This window comes from Pteropus medius, unplaced genomic scaffold (genome assembly GCF_902729225.1).
Source record: "Pteropus medius unplaced genomic scaffold, Ma_sr-lr_union100, whole genome shotgun sequence".
In the NCBI taxonomy this organism is placed as follows: domain Eukaryota; kingdom Metazoa; phylum Chordata; class Mammalia; order Chiroptera; family Pteropodidae; genus Pteropus; species Pteropus medius.
This window is the reverse complement of record NW_024350921.1, coordinates 1,316,612-1,337,315: the sequence shown is the minus strand read 5'-3', so window position 1 is coordinate 1,337,315 and position 20,704 is coordinate 1,316,612. Positions and strand designations below refer to the sequence as shown.

At 37.4% G+C, this 20,704-nt stretch overlaps 1 protein-coding gene across 2 annotated transcripts in view; it reads right to left on the bottom strand.

Moving 5' to 3' along the window:
* Nucleotides 1-20,704, bottom strand: part of TMEM182 (transmembrane protein 182) — a 50,074-nt gene that overhangs the window by 14,244 nt on the left and 15,126 nt on the right. For both annotated transcript variants that reach the window (XM_039840125.1, XM_039840126.1), the window contains exon 4: nucleotides 2,819-2,956. In XM_039840125.1, coding sequence (XP_039696059.1) covers nucleotides 2,819-2,956 — 138 coding nt within the window. The remainder of the gene's footprint in view (nucleotides 1-2,818; nucleotides 2,957-20,704) is intronic.

Below are 20,704 nucleotides of genomic sequence, written 5' to 3'. Positions count from 1 at the left end.
CGGCAACCATGGGCCCAAGCCGCACTGGTTCCAACTGCCCGCCAGAGCACAATGTGTTGGCAGGGGACAGTACTGGAGATGCGGTCAGGCAGGGAATGATGAAGCAAGCCCTAAAACGAAAGAGATTCTGGAATACTAGGTGCATGGAATGAGACCTTTTCGTTTTGAAAATATGAAATCTAACCAAAGAAAGCATTATAAGTTCAGTTTAACTCAGTAAATGTATCTTTCCTATCACAGTATATGCATGGTTCTCTATTAAATGGGGTACAGAAAGAATTTGGCTGGGCAACAAACCGAGTGTTTATTTCATATTTTCCTCATCCGGGTATTACCTATTAGCAATATCTGGGAATGTTTTAACAGAGAATTGAAAGATTTAAAAAATTCTTCTGTCAATAAATTCTCAAGTTTAAGGATGATTTATTGGTCCCATAACTACTCTAAAAAATTGTGTTTCACAGTAGAAATTGCTATTAGACAGTAAACTTTAGTTATTCCTGAGAACATTACTTTTCCTGCCCAAACAGATAAGATGAACAGTAATATTTTATCTCATCCAACAGAAAATCTCTCTCTCTCTGTTCTTGGGAAATGAACGGTCCTATATAGACAATGAAGAATTGTGCCATGGAGGAAATCAAGTCAAACTTGAAAGGAAGTGTCATCACAGTCATCTAGTCCAGTGGGGTTCAGACACCTGGGACACCTGCTACCTCTCAAGGGGCTTTTCCACGATGACCTGAGCAAGAGGGATCTCAGCTCCAGGCCGACATGCAATAAAAGAGTCACTGAAACAAGAAAATCCTCTCATCACAGGCACACGAGTATGTATCAAATGCTTTACCTTCTACGGGGTTCTCAGCCTAACATAATTTTTAAAAATTTATTAAAGTATAGTTGACATACACTGTTATATTAGTTTCAGGTATACAACGTAGCGATTGTACATTTATAAACCTTATGATGTGATTACCACAATGAGTGTGGTTAGGTATACTGCTATCTCACACAAATTATAAAATGATCAACAATTTTTTTCAAAACACACCCATACATTCTCTAAGACCAAACTCAGGATCAGAGTTTTCGGAGTTTAAATCAATTGCGCTGCCCATAATGTGTTAGTACCAATCTACTACTATTACATATTACATTTATTGACAAAGATTAAAAAATAAAATCAAGGAATGAGAAGAAACAAGTAATTACATATTTTAGCAGAGAGCTGTTATTTCTGGGAAGACCATAGAAAAATATGCACCTTAACTAGACCTTTGAATGAGGCAAGGGTAGAACATGGTTTGGAGGAGAAATAATATGTGGTAAAGATGATGCTCAGTTTTAAGGCTTCTCAGGGGTTTGGTCTTATGCAATTATGAACTAAAGAAGAGAGACGATAAATTATGAGATCTAAGTGAAAGAAGCCAGTCACAAAAGGCCACATGTCGTGTGATCCCATTTACGTGAAAAGCCAGAACAGGCGAACCCATCGGGACTGCAAACGAGTGGATTGTGGTTTCTCAGGGCTGGGGGACGGCAGGGGAGAAAATGAAGTTTCTTCATGGAGTAATAATAAAAATATTCCAGAATCAGATAGTGGTGATATTTGAACCACTCTGTAAATGTACTTAAAAACATTGCACTATGCACTTTAAAATGGTAAATTTTACAGTATATAAATTACATCTCAATTATTAAAAAAGAACTTAAAATATTAGGAAGTTCAAATGGGGAAATCTGAGCCCCTTTTAAAGGCCCTTGAAAAACCACTGAAGAAAAGAGTTGAAATAAAAGACAGACTAGGTTAGACAGGACTCTTGTTCTCAGAATGAGTTTTTTTTAAGCTCTTTGAGCAGAGGATCCATATCTGATTATTCTTTTGATTCCATCTGCAGAATTAAGCACAATACTTATTATGCAAAAAGTGTGCTTAGAAAAACTGTTTGTTAATTGACCATCGATTAAAGAAAGATGGGTACCATCATGAGCTGATTATAAATAAAGCTATCCATTCTGTTCTTTCCCTATGCTGTCACTATCATCTCCTGTAGAAACACTTGGTCCTTTTTATCTGATGTTACAATATAGTCGTCTGGTACAGTTTGGTCTGAGTCATACTGAAGTTTGTCTAATTTTCTAGAATTGTTGTCTTTACAAATAACCTTGGGCTTATGTTTTCAGGTGAGTATTCTGGCTTTTACTTCCTAATTAAATGAAAAAGGCTTAAAATTCACAAGACTCGCCTATTCAGTTATTTTCCTATTTGTATTACGATCATTTTAGCAAGAACTAGAAAGACTAGCTGGAACACTGACTAAAACAAGTGTAGATTTTACAAAGAAGGGAGAATGTGTTTAGATAATTTACATGAACCAACTAAGAAAACTGAATGGTGACGCTGGAGAAAAAGGTGCTGTTCACCTATGAGAAATCAATCATGAGGGTTTTCAGTATCATCGTGGGGCTATCTTTTTCAGAGCACAGAGAAAAGTTCACTTAAATCCTGATGTTACAGAGAGGCATGTTGTGACCTCTTTTTACAATCAGAAAATTAACAGGGTATGAGAGGGTAATGGGGGACACAATGGGGATACAGTGAGCAAAGATTGTGGTGCTGATTAAGTGTGTTAGCATATGGAAAACAGAAAGTCCCTGGAAAAGTGTCTGATGTATAGTTAGTGCTCTGGAAATATTATTTACAAATATTATTGTATTCTTAATACTGGAAGCCTGATACCTGAAACTATAAGTGAAAAAGACAATGATATGGAGAAAATCCATAGCTAGAAAATCATACCCACAGCATCGTACATACCTGCAGCAACATATGCGCCTCCCCCGGCTTTATAGAGAAGATGGCTGGCAAAGGGCGCTGCACAGATGATCAGAAAGCTTGCGGTCACCACAGCAACCACTGCTAGGAGCATCAGAACGGCCCAGAAACCACGGTAGACTGGAGACCCCAGGAGAAAAGGAGAAATGAAAAGTACACTTAGATGGTGAACCCAGCAGATTTCCAGGCCATGGGTCCTGACTTATCTTTCAATGGAAACCTTACCAATTGACTTCGGACTCAGTGATGTCGGCGTTCAATCATCATGCCTGGGATCTGCGCCACACACAGGCTTAAAATACTTTGGGAGCTCAGTTTTCTGATTGGATTTTATATTTTAGAAGTGGAAACACCTAAAGTTCCAGAAAATGTTCTCTTGAGTAACTACCCAGCCAGGTCCAGTAGGTGTTTCACAGCAAATGCACAAAAGATGTGACAAGGCATTCACATTTACGAACACTGCCTCTTACTTCCTGCTAAGATAATGTTTATAGTAAAAACGGCAAGCAAAACAAAGCAAAACAAAACAAAAACGATGGTCTGTAAATGGAGATTTTAAATCAGATCTATTTAAGGCATATTACTTTCTATCAATATTTATTTTTAGAATGATTCAAAATGAGGAGTTATAGTGATGCCTTATTCAAGGATCAGCAAGCCCAAATGAATAATGATGAACGGATTGTGGGTTTGGTGATATATACAGGAATTCTATTGATCAATTTTGAGCAGTATAATTACCAATCTATTAAACAAATTTATAATTTCCCAAAGACTAAAACACTAAACAAATTCCTTTTGGTGTAAGCAAGGGAAAGCTCAGTGAAACATCTTAGTCAAATTACAATTTTTTAAATGAAAATATAGAAACTTTATAACAAAGCAAAAGATGGTTTTTCTCAATTAGCCCACTCGGAAAAGATAAAAAAAATGTCAATGAACTGGAAAGTCAAAGAGAAAAGAGGGTGGGAAGATGGGAATTTGAAGAGAAGCGTTAAACAGGACGGCAGGCTGGCATTTTCTTGTGAATAACAGTCCTGAACGCAGGAATAAGAGGTCAGCATTTACCTCAAGTACCTGTGCCGTTAACTGGACAGAGGCGGCCGGCTGGCTGTGTCAGGAAGTATTCTGTTCAGGCAGGAAGCAGAGCCTGAACAAAATACATCAGCTTTGAGCGTGGGAAGGGTGACAGACTGTGAGCCACGTGTTTTCTGTCCTGGTCCTACCAAAGCTTATTAGATAATTGGCAAGTTTCACATTTTCCTCTTTAATTCACTTTATGTACTTCACTGTCTATCACAGGGAAGATTCCCTGGCAAGCACCAGAGGTAAAACAGTAGCAAGACACAGCCTAAGGAGCAAGGAGCCTGTTCTTTGCTCCCCTGATCACACTAAAACTGGAAAAGTATGGCAAACAACTGTCTGAGGGCTCTGAAAAGTAAACTAGCAAGTGGATTAAGGAGCGAAGTCAACCTTTAGCTGAGATCCACTCAGCTACAAAGAGTCTTCGGAGTGTTTCCTTTTTCCTTCTCCTGGATTTGGCTTGAGGGCAAGCCAAATTGGGAACTTTGTAAAAGGTGCAGCAAAAAGCAAAACAAAACAAAACAACCCCAGTTAAGGCCATCATTCTGGGCACAGAAGTCGGAAAAAGGATCCCCACAAGCCAGTGTATGGGGAAAACCCCTATGTTTCTCTTTATTCTCTTTTTATTCTCATAGTCGTGCTTCAAGGCCAGCTTTAAAAGTAGACCTGCACCGCTATTCCAGTGGAGGCATGGGCATTTAACATTCCAAGTGATGATTCAACTCTTTAGATAGAAGAATAGAAAAAGGGCCTCCCATGGTACAAAAACTGGAGGAATCACTGTTACATGTTTTCTCTTTCTGCTTGCTACTTTACACTGCAGTGTGATTGCATGGAACTGTGCACAGCACAGGAGGGCCAGACTGAAAGATTCCAATCCTTCCAGCCAGAAAAACAGGGTGAAGGAGTCCTAGAAGCCAGAAGGTGTGGGGAAAATTCCACAGACAAGAGAGAGCTGGAGACCCTTCAGACTCTAATTCTATGTTTGAAGCCACACAAGTAATGAGCTCAATTCCCCAAGCTACACACTGCAGAAAATGCCCACAGAAGTGTAACAAAGGCTTTGAGACTGAACTACAGCATAAAAATCACCCAAGCATGAGAAAAATCTCCAACTGCTGTGTGCTTCAAGCAGACCCAAATAGCATGGCAATGACTCCGAACACTGAAATGACTTGATCTAATACCACAGGAGAAACAATTTCAAACAACAAATTACTATTCTCAGATAATTTTAACTGCTGCAGACTCTGAAAACGTAATGTTCAAAATGTCCAGGATACAATCAAAATTACTTGGTATACTAACGACATGAAAATCTAACCAATTCTCAAAGGAACAAGCCATTACCAGATGCCAATCCAAGGATGACTCAGATGTGTGAATTATCGGATAGACTTGAAGTTGGCAATTAGAACCATTTTCTGTAAACTTTGGTGAACCATCTTGAAATGGATAGAAAGGTAGACATTCGTAGAAGAGAAAAAGAGTCCATAAAAAAGACAAAAAGTTTTAGAGTTGAAAAATACAATATCTTAAATTAAAAATCCATTAGATGAGCTCAAGAGCAGCATGGAGATGAAAGAGGAATGCATGAGTGAACTTTCATAACAAGCGATAGAAATTATCCATTCTGACCAACAGAAAGAAGAGATTGAAGACAAAAATTAATAGAGTTGCAGAGACTTGTGGGACCAAATCAAAAGACCTCACATTTGTGTCACTGGAGTCCCTAAAGCAGAGGCAAAAGATGTTAGTGCAGGAAGAACATTCATTGAAATAATGCCTGAAAACTTCCCAAATTTGGCGAAAGATAAATTTACAGATATAAGAAACCCAACAAACTCCAAAGAGGATAAACTCAAAAAAACCAGCCCGCACACATTATAATAAAATGACTGAAAACCATGAACAAAGAAAAAGTCTTGCAAGCAGGCAGAGGGAGAGAAATGACATCTTAAATATAGGAAGAACTGATCTAAGGGCTGCGTTTCTTATTAGAAGTGATGGCAGCCAGAAGTTGAACGACATCTATAAGATGCCACAAGAAAAGACCTATCGACCTAAAATCATGCTTCTGGTAAAAATATCTTTGAGGGATGAAGGTGAGAGAAAGCCATTTGTCAAGGAGGAAAATAGGATTTCTCACCAGCAGACTTCCTCTCCAAAAACATACAAAAGGAATTTCTTTGGGCTGAAGAAAATGTCACCAGAGTTCACCTGAAACTTCAGGAATGATGAAAGAGAAACAGAAAAGGTGAATAACTGCATAAATAGAGTAGACTATTTTTTCTCATCGTAATTTATTTAAAATATGTTTGAGTGTTGAAATAAAAAATATATAATCACATAATACAGTAAAGGAATGTAGGTTTTGGAACAAGAGTAACCTGCAAATTCACATTTACATGTGATATAACCTTGAACCTGTTACTCAAGCTTCCTGAACTTCTATCACTTCTGTAAAACAAGGATGTTTGTATCCATCCTTTAGAGCTATTGGGAGAATTGTTAATAATGTATGTGAAGTGCGTGGCATAAGAGACCAATAATGGCATTTATTTTGTGATTGCTTTTTTTGCTGCTATTGTTAAAATGCATTAACACTACACAGCAGGTGGTATTGTGCTCAGTAATAAGAAAGGAAATTACTTCCTTTCGAGAGCCTTACATATTGTTTTTTTATGTATCACTGACATTTGGAAATCCCTTTAGAATATAGCTTAGAGTGTAGTACAGAAGTTGTATTTGACTGCCAACACAGAAAGTTCCACAAAGTTCTCACACCTTCTCTCATGGGAAGGTTCCCTAACTATTAACCACTAGGAAGGCATTGGGCACATTTTACACCACGTGACTCTACTTCTAATTACCCAAAATTACACAAATGGGGTCAGACACCTGACACAAAGGCAGGTGAAACATGGCGACCTCTGATCCCTGCCTTATGACCTAAATTTTGAAAAGACGAGGAGTTGGGCTAATTAGTGTGATCCCTTCAGAACTGGAAAAGTGAGGGGATTAGTAGTAGCATTGAAATTAAAAGAAAGTGCTGGTAGCTGGGTCCAGAAGAGAGCCATGGGGAGCCAAGGCCATGTGCCAACAAGAGGGTAGGAATATGAATCAGGCCACAGGGAGGCAGGAGAAGTGGGTAGAGCCTCTCTACACAGACATGCAGAGAGGCTATAAGAAAAACACGTGATGAAGGAGAGAGAGAAGGACAGCCAGACAGATATGGTGACAAATGCTCCTCCAAGCTCACACTTGGCAACTGCTATTTCTGTCATTCCTTACTTCCAGCAAAAGGGCCCAACTTTTGGTTTTGAGTCCCCTGTAAAAGGCAAGAGTGACAGACCTGCATCTAAGGGAAGGGGGTACCTGGCTGCCTGGAGAGTCCTGACCAAGTGAGATTCTTTACTGTAGTCACCAACCATGTGCTTTATTCTTCTGCCTGTGCCTCCACACTCAAAATTGCATAACTTCAAGCCTATTTCAAAATTTACCTAATTTGCACACTTTCATTCCAGAATTAAAATGTTCAGTCATAATGAAAAACCATCTTGTGGAATTGGGTAGATTACTTTCACTGTTTAAAGTAAAACTGAGGCTATCAACATAAAGTGAATTGAGTGTATGTGTCTTGGGAGTCAAACATAGTATTGGGGCCCCTCTGCTTGCTGATTCATGACTCTGATGGGTAGGTAACAGCTTTTTTTAATATGGAAAACAGTATCTTTCACCTAAGTTTATAGTGAGGATTGAGAAAATATAAGAAAAGACACATGCAGTAAGCACTCAAATATATTTGCTATTTATTATTACGTATCGTAATAAAATAAAATGTTCTTGTTGACACTTTTTAATGTTTATTTATTTATTTATTTGCTTATTTTTATTTATTTATTTATTTACTTTGTTTATTTTTTTATTTTTATTTTGGTGACATTGGTTAACAAAATCTGGTAAGTTTCAAATATATCATTCAACAGTGTAAGTTGCCACTTAAAAGATATCTATTGATCTCATAGATCTAGGACAAGGATGAGCTTTCAGTCTATATATATAAATATAATATAATATAATACTGTAAGGATAAAAGTTTATTACCATATGTAAATTTTTTAGACCATATGCAAAATTTTGGTGGGAAGGGCATTTTTGTTTTTTTTGTTTGGCTAGTAGTTTATATTAAGACTCTAACACTTGAATGTATCTCAGAGAACAGCTAGTTTGTTTCCATATTCTTTATATGAGCCCATTAAAACTGGAAAACCTCTTTGAAAGCATTGGACTGTGCCAAGTGAAAACATCTCTCAAAATCCATTTGTACTATAAAATACAACTCAATGCTTAACTTAAACTATATTGAATTTCTATTACTTCCTATTAGAATATGAAGCAAGAGTTACAATGTAAATAGATTTACATATAATCTATATTATCATACTTTGATTTAATTAAAAGAAAATTTCACCTACATCTATGAAAGGCCAGAATTAACAACTATTTTCAAAGAAGTGAAGTTCTGTTCATGCTAAATAAATTGGTGAATTGACCTAACCAAGTGCTCCTTGGTCAAGTGTGGTAATAAGGGTGACAAGTAGTAATTTCTAACGACAACAGATGTTATAGAAATGGTTCATCTGTAGTCATCGGTTTATTTTCCTGAATAAACTTTTACCCTTACAATATTACTTTCACCAATTTGTTTAATAACTTCATTCTAGTAGATCTAGAATCATTAGCCTAGAGTATGCTGAAGTGCCAAAACAATATATTTTATGTAAGTATACCATTTCATATTTTTATAACATTTTCACTTATATACAATATTTTTGAGTGTTCTTTCACTCGAGGACTATCCTGTTGTTGTTTAATGGAGAAAAGAGACATCATCTTATAGACTGCCTTGTTTGTTAAACAAGAGAATATACAGAATGCAAAACTATGTTCCTGGTATCTGTTTTATTATAAAAAGTACATAATATAAAGAGTATTAATTGCACTGCAAATTCAAATATCAGATTCAAACATATATCAAAGGAGCTTATATCTCTTTGAATCTAAAAGCTCAAATTCCGAAGTGACATAAATATGAAGTGTAGGGAGACATCTTTTAAGAACCCTGTCCCAGGGAGGAAACATAAAAGTCATCCAAAACTGCAGGAAGGTGAAGGCTAAAATGGACTGGTAATTATGCATATTAATACGTGTGCATGTGTGCTTGTGTATGTTGTGCATGTGTGTAGATTACCACAGACTACAGATGGGAAGCTAATGGCAGAATTGGCTTCTGTTCTGAATTCTATGTAAACAGATAAAAAATAAAACACTATCACATTTCCTTTTTCCAGTAGAATTGTAATGAAAATTCAATAAATCCTAATTGATTCCGACAATGGGCAAAGGCAGCCTAAGTGTTAACTGTGGATTATTTGTGAATAAATTCCATTCTAAGCCATTCACATCCAGCCAATAACTCAAACTGGTGTCTCACAAGGGACCTCCGAGAGAGGCCCTGCCAGCTTGCTTGTGAATGGGCACACTGCTGACCAGCAAAGGTTACTTAATTTATCAAATGTATCTCAATGGCTCGCCAGGTACCAGGCACCAAAAACTGCTAGAGCCAGACATGACCCTTGCCCTCACAAGTCCAGGCCAGCAAGGGGAAAGCAACTAAGTTGAACTCTGTGTGCTAGGTGACTGCACAGAGAAGCACGGAGCTGGACAAGCTGTTGCACAGAGGCCACCATTTCAAGGCTGAAGGGGAGGGAGAGAAGCTCTCAGCCTCTGCCTAGGATTTCATTAGGCAGAAGGCAGGTGGATGGTCCCTCCAATCGGAGCAGGAAAGAGTTCCATGGGTGGGGGAGGGGAAAGCCACTTCATGCTACTGCCACCCAGAGGAGGAAGGGACAGAAACTAGAAACCTAGAAAGGAAGCCAAGGCCATCTATGCCACGCAGAAAGAGCTGATCCTTTATCATACAGTCCCCCAATGCCCCCGAAGGTCAGTCATCAGAAATTACAGCCAAAAAAAAAAATAACAGCCACATTTATATCAAAATATCACTCTTGCAACTGTACAGAGAATGAACTGGCAAGAAAAATAAGTGAATGAGGAAAACCAGTTGTTAGGTAGTTGTTATAGCAACCTAAGTGGGGCCTGAAGCTGGGTGGCGAGATGCTGTTGTGGGTGGTGAGAACCCAGCAAGAGTAAAGACTGTCTTCCTAGGTTTTCATTTGAATGCCAGTTTGTTCTGTTACAATATTAACAAACCTCTTGATTTCATAATGCTATAATTTACACAACAAACCCTCTTTCACACAGACTAAAGTAGAAAAGAATCAACCCAAAGGATCACAATTCCAAATTCATAGTGTTTTGATAAATTATTTTGTTGTGTCTATAAAATGTAAACATTGTATTTGCAGTTTAAGGATAAACTGAAGCGTTATTCATTTTCCAAAACTTGCTATCTTGCCTCAGACACCTCACAACGCTAGTTCATAAAGCTAATCCTATGTTTCGACACATCCTCAGGCACACACAGCGTGAAGTGCTATAAAACGGTCTAAGTGAAGCCGAAACAAAACACGCCACCCCCTCCTCCACCCTCTGCCGCAAATGAGAGCCTCCAGCATATGCTGCTGTAGCTTTAGGCTAGAGGCTTCTGTTTCACGGGCCTGCAAGCCGGGCCTGCATCTCCAAACGCTGCTTGTCTTGGCAGCGCCAGGCAGGTCTAAAAATACAGTAACGCCTGCACCACAGCAGAAGGACAGGCTGTACAGTGCGTCCGTGTCTGGGCTCGGTGACTGCGGACGCGCCAAGCCAAGTCACGTGTTCTGCACGGTCCACTGCTTTTTCAGAAGGGAAAGAACATGGAGCAACACAACGGAGTGTCCTTCCTCCTCCAGTAAGCCCTGGCATGTGGGAACAGCTGAAGCCTGGACGCCTTGGGCGGGAAGGGGTGGGTTGGCTCACCTTCCATGCCTGCTGTGACCCCAGGAAGTCCCTGAAGCAGGAGAAGGAGGGGTTTCTTCATGTAGATGGAGAGCTTTCCAGGTCTGAGAGGCCACCCATGGTCATTGTCGTGTTTGCTCCTCCTAAAGATCTTGGAGGCTACAGAGGGAAGCTTGCCGGGTGTTGGGCAGGGTGGCTTTGCAGAAGTGGTGGTGGCTGCAGTGATGAGTGAGAGTGGGATGCAGCCTGATAGCAGCAGCCGCCAGCATTCTCAAGGTCATAGTAATGAGCCAGCCAGGCTCTCAGAGTGAGGTAAAGGGGATGAGAATAATGCCATCCCAACACACACCTCTTGGGTTTAAGGATTATTTGATGCTGGGAGCAACTGTGAATTGGTGCCTACAGAAGGAAACAGTTTTCCTTAGCTGGCTAAAAGCAGAAACTTCTGAGAAATGAAGACTGCCATAAATCCCCTCTTCCAGGGGAATTTTATGGCTGCCAAGAAGATAGCAAGTCAGCACCAAGATAGGTCACCAAACCAACCAACCTCACGAAAATAGCTCTAACCATGCATTAATTTCCTCATATATTTCCTAGTCACCTTCCACAACTCACCATCCCTTACCCAAACTCCTTTTCCCTTTGTCTTGTCACATTTCCACATTTATCCTTCTTTGTTAAAAAGGTGTGCAAACTCTCAGGCCTATCTGCTTCTTTGGGTCTTTACTTTCCTATGAAGGCCTGCATATGTACATGTAATAATAAACCTTTTCCATGTCAATCTGACTTTTTACAGTCAAATTTGCAGGGCCCTTGTCACTGAACCTAAGAGGGCAAAGGAAAAAGTCCCTTCCTCTGTCACAGAGGTGTTGTGCACAAAGCCACTCAGATCCTGATATTGGACAAGGTGAGCACTCAGGGCTTTCACACCAGCTCCCAGGTCTTCTCCTGATCCCTGGGCCTCAGAGGGCCTGAACTGGTGGCCCACATCCCTGCCTGAGCTTCAGAGTCGCTTGGAGGGCTTTAACACCACACCCGAGCCAAGATTCCAAACCAGACCAAGAGAATGAGGCTCTCTGAGGGCGAGGGCGGGCACAAGCAACCATATTTTCAAGCCCCCTAGGGGAATGGAATATGCAGCCAGGTTGAGAACCACTGCACTTTTGGCTCTCTTGAGCTGCTAATTTTATTGAGAAGGTATCGTACCCTATGCAGTGGCTCAATCTTTACAGATGTTCTTTCCTCTGTCATCACAGCAATCCTTACTGTGTATTTTACAGGTGATGATGCTCAGAGAGGTTAAGTAAAGTCCCAAAACTTAAATAACCAGTAAATGGCAAGGGCAAAATTTGAACTTAGGGCTATCTGTGCTCTGTCTCAGATACCATTAGCATCTATGTTTGCTGTGTGTTTTTTTCTTTTCTTTTCTTTTTTTTCAAATAAATTGTCACTGCTCCATCTAAGTTTTCTAGTCTCCTATCCTCCCACTTTGGACCCCAGTACCTTATCTTCTAGAAATCTCCAAATTATACTGACCTTTCCTGGCAGGAAATGCTGTTATCATGCCTCTGGGCTTTTACAATACTGATTTCTCTAGCTGGAATAAGCAGCCTTCCTAAGCAGCCTTCCTACTTGATCTTTGAGGTCCAATCAAGCATCCTCTTCTCCTTGAAGGGACATAGTGCAGCTATTTCCTCATCTCCACCAAAAGACAGGAAAGCGCAGAACCAGTAAGAATATAGATAGGAGTTGCAATATCTCTTATCAGGTATGTGAGCTTAGGTAAGTTACTTAGCTTTTCGTGCCTCACTTTCCTTCCCTAAAATGTGATGATAATGATACTATCTTTAGTGTTGTTGAGAGGATTGCAAGAGTTTGTGCCGGTCAACACTGAGCAGAGTGCCTGGCTTCCATACTCAATCAGTGGTCCTGACACATGTTAGCCCCTGGACTTAGGGCTCTATATGGTATCCTTCTGCCCAGATCCACTTCTACTTCTTGACTACAAATTCCTTTAGGGAAAGACACAGTCGAGCTCGTCTTTCTAACCTAGGGGAAATGTTATGGCTGGCATGTAATAGATGCTCAATAAAATGCAAAGGAGAGAATAATCAATAATTTATCACCCAGACCCTACTAAAATTTCAAAGTAGACGGTCAAGGTTGGTGGCATATTTAAGGGCCAGGGAACAGAACGAAACTAGCTCATTCGAAATGATAAGAATCCATAAATCTTGGCCTCATTACCCCAATATTTGAAGAGTCTATAACTTAAATCTGTACTAGGGAGAAACGGGAACTTGGAAAAGAACAGCTGAGGAATCAAGTGGTGAGATGTTATCACCTAGGTACTAAGTAAGTACTGGCGACTTTCCGTACTCCTGAATACCCAGTGTACAAACATGAATCAAGAGCGCAGGAATTTCTGTGTTTCTGTCCAACTCTAAAAATGCCAGGAGAGAAAAAATTTCCTCATTCACTGATTCTCTCTTTAAAAAAAAAAATCTGATCTATACCTGAGAAGACTTGTTATTCTTTATATTAAGCCATAAAAGGAATGTTTTTGGGACTTCTTTATTTTTTTAAACAATACATTTGAATTTGCTTACCCAAAGCTTTTTTATGGACAATTGAAAATAATTATAGCAAAGTCGTGTTTACTTAGTTGTAGTTATTCTATTGTAAGTATTCTTTTTTAATATCTTTCAAATGATTTGTCTCTATGAATTTCTAACATCCTAGAAATCCCATTTCTCCAAGGAATTTTATGGTCTTTTATCACAACTACACATCCAGGAATCTTTCTCTTAGAGATATGACTCTGAAGTAGTTTCTACCATTTCTACATCAGCAAAGTTAGTTTAGGAATTTCATAACACTAAAATGATTTGATATTTCTCTTTCTATTGTTATCATAAAACACTCAACAAAAGAAGTGATTAACAACTACATTGAATTCCATGCTTTCACTCACCTGTACTCAAACACTGTTTGAAAAAAATCTACCTTGCATCCGGCACTGTGCTAGGTAAGCACATACTGGTGATATGACATGAAAAAAAGTACAATGTGTGCCATCAGTTTAATTGGAGAGAAGTAAATACACGACCAGATGAATATCAGCTAGGCCAAGTGCAAGAAGAAAACTATATTATAGAGGGTACTTGACCCAATCTTGGCATATTGCATAAGGCTTCTTGGAGGAGTTAATTCTGGAAGGGGAGAGCAAAAAGCACAAGCAGAGGAAACCAAGAAGGAAAGCAAGTGTGTGTAAGTAGCTCAGTGTGAAGGCAGAGAGAGTGAGAGATTTGGTGTTAGAGGAAGTGCCGCGAGAGAGAAAACAGAAGGCAGGTCATCATAGCCCTTGAAGGTCATTTCTCAGTGGAATAATTTGGCCCACTTTGTGTGAAACTTTCTCTACGAATGATATGAAAAATCACTGAATAATTTACATTAATATAAGCTTTTTTTCCACATGGAGCTTCAATTGATCAGTATCAACCACTGACAAAACATTGGTAGTCTGGGTTTCTGTGTGTCAGGAGGTAGTTTCAGTGTGAAAGAAAAAGCAGAAAAATACATATACACTCTTTTCTTTCTCATAGAAATTTCTACATTCTTAATTTTTCTTTCTAAAAGGGTAAAATACTGTGAGATAAAGCCACCAAAAACCTGACAATGTTTCATGGTAACCAGCCCTTCTTGTGGGGGAAAATGAAACAGGCAAGGAGAACTTATCAAAAAATTAGAATAAGAAAAAAATGAAGCAAAAAAGTTTCTAGGAAGAAAATAAAGGTATTGAAATGAAAGTAATCATTGGCTTCCAGGATGAGAGGGTTGTGCAGGCAAGTGGTAGCTTGTCCCTGCCAGCAAATGCTTTGGACAAATAGTTGGCCAGCTCAGAATAAGGCCTTGCGTAGTTTGAGATGTGAACCATGTATACAAGGAGTGCTAGCACAGCCAGAGTAAGATGAGTGTCTCGTGGGGACAGACAAGATAGCTGGGACATAGCTGGCATCTCTGGCAGGGCAAGTATGCCTCATTTACGCTAGAACAAATGTACTCACTTTGCTTATTCACAGACTAAAAGTCACATTTTCCCACTTAGCAGGAAACATGATCTTTGGTGTTCAAAGTCCTCATCCATCAGGTACAGTGCCTACGCCCCTCCTGGACATCCTGCATGGATTTGGCCTCTTCCAAGGATCACTCTGCAGGAATGTGGTAGAAAGGCCCACAGAGACCCTTGAATTCTCACTGACCTGCCAATTGTTTGCTATGTTCTTTAGAAGTGAGTCACTTAAACAGCCTCCCTAATATTCTGTTTGTTTCTTGATAAATAAGGTAGAACCAGAACTCTCAGAAGTCACTTCCAGTTCTTCTAGTTAGAGTCCCAGCAAGATGGTCAATATTTCTCTTTGATAAAGAACTGTATAGATTAAACTTTCAAGTTTCTGCTTGAAAGAACCAGCCTTCTAAAATTGTCCATTTTAAGCAGAAAATCATTAAAAAGATCAAACACAGCATTTTCATAGCTTTATTGTACATGGTCTAGTGGGTGATTCAGTTTTATTTATTTAATATTTGCAGGGATTGGATATGTCTTTGGAAGACTTCCCTCTCTAGCTACTCAGCATAGCAAGGTGTTCCAACAAATCCCCTCCATACTGCCTTAACAGTTGTTGCTCTGGAAATAGGTTAATATATTGATTTCCATAAAATGTTTCACTCCCCTGAACAATACTGACTCAACACTGTATTGATGTGAATGACAGCCTTGGCCACTCAAAGACTTGAAGGAGTTAATTCAAGTGCTAGGAAAAACACTCTCAAAAAATCTAACATATTTTAAAATAACTATATTTAAAAGTCACTTTAATTTTATTTCTATATTCCCAAACTTTTTTGTATAGAGCAATAAATAAGTAAAAGAAGCAGATGGTCTGATCAATGGGATGAGTGAAGAAAAGGGATATACTCAAAACATTGCAAATAAATTTAAATGGAATGGAATTCTAAAAAAAAAAAAAAAAAAATCAAGTAACTTATAGTAAGGCAGAAAAAAAAAACAAAAACACCAAGAATGAAAAACAAAACAAAGAGAAAACAAAAATTAAAATGGCAGCGTTAAGCCATAACATATCAATAATAACATTAAATATAAATGTTATAAATACACTAAAGGACAGCTTTGACTTAATGTATATCTGCCTAACAAAAGAATGTCAAATTATGTGGGGCAAAAATCTAATAAAACTGAAAGCAGAAAAAAATGAATCCACTGTCATAGTTAGAGACTCCAGCACCTCTCTATCAGAAATGCATAGATCCAGCAGGCAGAAAATCAGGAAGGACATAGCTGAACTCAGCACACCATTGATCAACTGGATATAACTGACATCTATAGACTACTTTGCCCATCAACAACAGAATACACATTTGTTTCAAGTTCACATGGAACATTCACCAAGACTGATCACATTCTAAGCCACAAAGCACACCTTAACAAATTTAAAAGATAAGAGATTATAGAATGTCTGTTCTCAGACCACAAGAGTTAAATTAAAAATTAGTAACAGAAAGATAACTGAAAAATCCAAAAATATGAGGATATTATAAAACACACTTCTACATAACACATGGGTCAAAGAAGAAATCTCAACATTAATTTTAAATATTTTCAACTGAGTTAAAATGAAAAAAAGTATCAAAATGTGTGGAATTCAGGAAAGAGTGCTTAGAGAAAATTTTATAGCATTGAATGCATATATTAGAAAAGAATGATCTAGCTTCAATAACCTAAGTTTCTATCTTAAGAAATTAGAAAAGGAAAGCAAATTAAATCCAAATGGAGCTGAAGCAAAGAAATATTTTTAAAGAAAATATCATTGAATATGAAAAGAGAAAATCAGTAGAGAAAAACAACAAAACTAAAAGGTGATTCTTTGAAATGAAAAAAAGAGAAAGAGAGAGGTCCCAAATTACTAATATCAGAAATGGAAGAGAGGACATTAAAAGGCTAATAAAGGAATACTATGAAATCTTCTAGGCCCACAAATTTGATAGTACAGGTAAAATGGACTAATTCCTTGAAAGACACAATCTGCCAAAGCTCAGGTAAAAAGAAATAGACAGTCTAAACAGGCCTACATCTATTAAAGAAATTAAATCTATAATTAATAACCTTCTTAAACAGAAAGCACAAGGTCTGGACAGGTTCACTGGTGAATTCTATCAAACATTTAAGGAAAAAATTATACCAATTCTCAATCCTGGAGGATAGTAGCAGAGGTAATACTTCCTAACTCATTCTATGAGGCCAGTATTATCCTAATACCAAAATCAGACATCACAAGAAAACTACAGACCAATATCTGTCATGAACATAGATGTAACCATCATCAAGAAAATATTAGCTAATCAAATCCAATAATGTATAAAAAGAATTACACATGATCAAGTAGGATTCATCCTAGGCATGCAAAGCTGGTTCAACATACAAAAATCAATTAATGTTACCATCACATTAACAGGCTGAAAAAAGATAAATCACATGATCATATCAATAGATGCAGAAAAAGCATTTGACAAAATCCAACTCCCATTCATAAAAAAAAAAAAAATCCTCAGGAAATTAGGAATAGTGGGGAAATGCCTCAAATTGATAATGCATATGTACGAAACCCCTACAACTAATATCCTACTTAACAGTGAGAAACTTGAAGCTTTTTCATTCAAATCAGGAACAAGCCAAAGATGTCCCCTTTCACCACTCCTTTTCAACATCAAACTAGAAATCATCACTAATGCAATTAAACAATAAAAGGAAATGAAAGGGATACAGATTAGAAAGGAAGAAATAAAACTGTCTTTGTTCATTGATGACATGATCGTCTATGTAGAGAATCTGAAGGAATAGAACAAAGAGGGTAAAAACACTCAGGGAATTAAGAATAGCAAGGTTGTTAGATATAAGATTAATCCGGAAAAGTCAATTGACTTCCTGCACACCAGAAATGAACAAGTAGAATTTGAAATTAAAAACACAATTCTATCTACATTAGCACCCAAAAAAATGAAATACATAGGTATAAATCTAACAAAATGTGTATAAGATCTATGTGAGGAAAACTATAAAATGTTGATGAACAAAATTAAAGAACTAAATAAATGGAGAGATGTCCTATGTTCACAGTAAAAAGACTCAGTATTGTCCAAGATGTCACTTCTTCCAAACTTGACCTGCAGATTCAATGCAGTCCCAATCAAAATCCGAGCAAGTTATTTTGTGGATATCAATAAGCTGATTCTAAAGTTTATATGGAGAGGAAAAAGACCCAGAATAGCCAACACAACACTGAAGAAGAACAAGGTCGGAAGACTGAAACTACTTGACTTCAAGACTTACTATAAAGCTACAGTAACCAAGACAGTGTGGTATCAGCAAAATAATACACATGCATAGATCAATGGAACATAATAGAGAGCCCATAAATAGATGCATAGAAGCATAGTCAACTGATCTTTGACAAAGGAGCAAAGACAATAAAATGAAACAAAGAAAATGCTGTTGGAGAAAGTGGGTATCTACATGCAATAAACCGAATCTAGATACAGACCTATACCCTTCACAAAAATTTATATATATATGTACATATCTTGGCATATATATATATTTGTGTATATATATATATCTTGCCATATGATCTTGCAATCACCCAAACAAGCTGAAAACTTGTGTTCACACAAAAACCTGAACACAGATGTTTATGGCAGCCTTATTAATAATTGCAAAAGTTGGAAAAAACTGAGTTGTTCTTCAGTAGGCGAATGGCTAAATGAACTGTGGCACAACCATCCAATGTAAACTTATTCAGTGCTAAAAAGAAATGAGCTATCAAGCCAAGAGAAGACATGGAGGAAACAAATGAATATTATTAAGTGAAAGAAATCAATCTGAAAAAGCAACATACTATATGATTCCCACTATATGACATTCTGGAAAAGGCAAAACGATGGAGACAGTAAAAAGTTCAGTGGTTGCCAGATACTGAGGTAGAGAGGAGGTATGAATAGACAGAGCATAGAGGATTTTTAGGGCTGTGAAATTATATAATATTGTAATAATGGATACATGTCATTACCCATTTGATCAAACCCATAGAATATACGATGCCAATAGTGAGCCCTAAGATAAAATATAGACTTGGGGTAATTATGAATGTATCAATGTAGGTTCATCAATTGTAACAAATGTACCACTCTAGTTTGGGATGTTGATAATGGTGGAGACGTGTATGTGCAGTGACAGAGGGTATTTCAGAAATCTCTGTACCTTTCTCTCAATTTTGCTATGAACCTAAAACTATTCTGAAAAATAAGTCTTAGAATAATAATAAAAAAAAAGAAACAGCTTAAACAGCTTAGCAGACTTGATTTTAAAAAATCATCTAACTATACGCTGTCTGTAAGATGCTCACTTCAAATATTTATACAGGAATGTTGAAAGTAAAAAAATGAAAAAATATACACATGCAAATATTAATCCAAAGAATGAAAGAGTGGCTGTGTTAATATCAGATGAAGTAGATTTTAGAATAAAAAATTTACTGGCAACATTACAAAATGATAAAAGGGTCACTCTACCAAGAGTATATAGCAATACTAAGTGTGTATGTACCTGACAACACAGCTACAAAATATGTGAAGCAAAAATTGTTATACTACATTTACAAATTGGAAGACTCAACATAATAAAGATATTAATACTCCCCAAATTGATTAATAGGTAATTCTATCATCTAAGAAATATTTTTTATAGATCTAGACAAGACTATTCTAAAATTTATATTGAAAGGCAAAAGATCTAGAATAGCTAAAATAATTTTGAAAACGAAGAACCTAGTGGGAGGAATCATTCAACCCAACTTCAAGACATAGAGCTAAAGATGGTATGGCATTGGCAGAGGGATAGACACATAGGTCAATGGAACAGAATACATAATCCAAAAATAGTCCCAGACAAGAATGAATTGACTACTTTTGACAGTGGTGCAAAAATAATTCAATAGAGGAAAGATCATCTTTTCAACAAATAGTGCTAGAACAAGGAGACATACATTAGAAAAATACTAAATTGTACACTTTATACAAAGAGTAGCTCAAAATGGATCACAGATTTAAAGGTAAAACATAAAACTATAAAACTTTTGGGAAAAAAAAAAACAGAGACAAGTCTTCAGGACCCGAGGTTTGGGAAACAGTTCTCAAACATGACACCAAAAATATGATCCATAAGAGAAAAACTCCATAAATTGAACTTCATCAAAATTTACTACATGAAAGGCCTTAAGATTATAAAATATCAAGCTACCAACTGGAAGAAAATATTTGGAAACCACATATTCAGTAAATGACTCACAGCTAAAATATATTCAGAACTCACAGTAATAAAATTCAATTAGAAAATATGTTGATAATTATTGAAGCTGGGTGATGGCAAGACATGGATTTATTATACTCTTTTGTCCACGCCTGTCTATGTTTGAAAATTTCTATAATAAAATAGTTTTTAAAAATAAAAAGGAGGGAAAAAACAGAATCTAGGACTAACATTTTAAAGTATGTAGCAGTCTGAACATAAGATTTCTTTTTTTTATTTTGCTGTGTCACAGGTGCTGTCCATTTGATAGACTTCTTTACTGGTTGTTAAATAATTTTAAAAGGACCATGCCAGAATCAGACAAATTTTCACCTAATCTCCTTGCTGTAATCATGTGGAATATAGCAAACCTCCTCACTGGGTTCCCAGGTTCCACCCTTTCC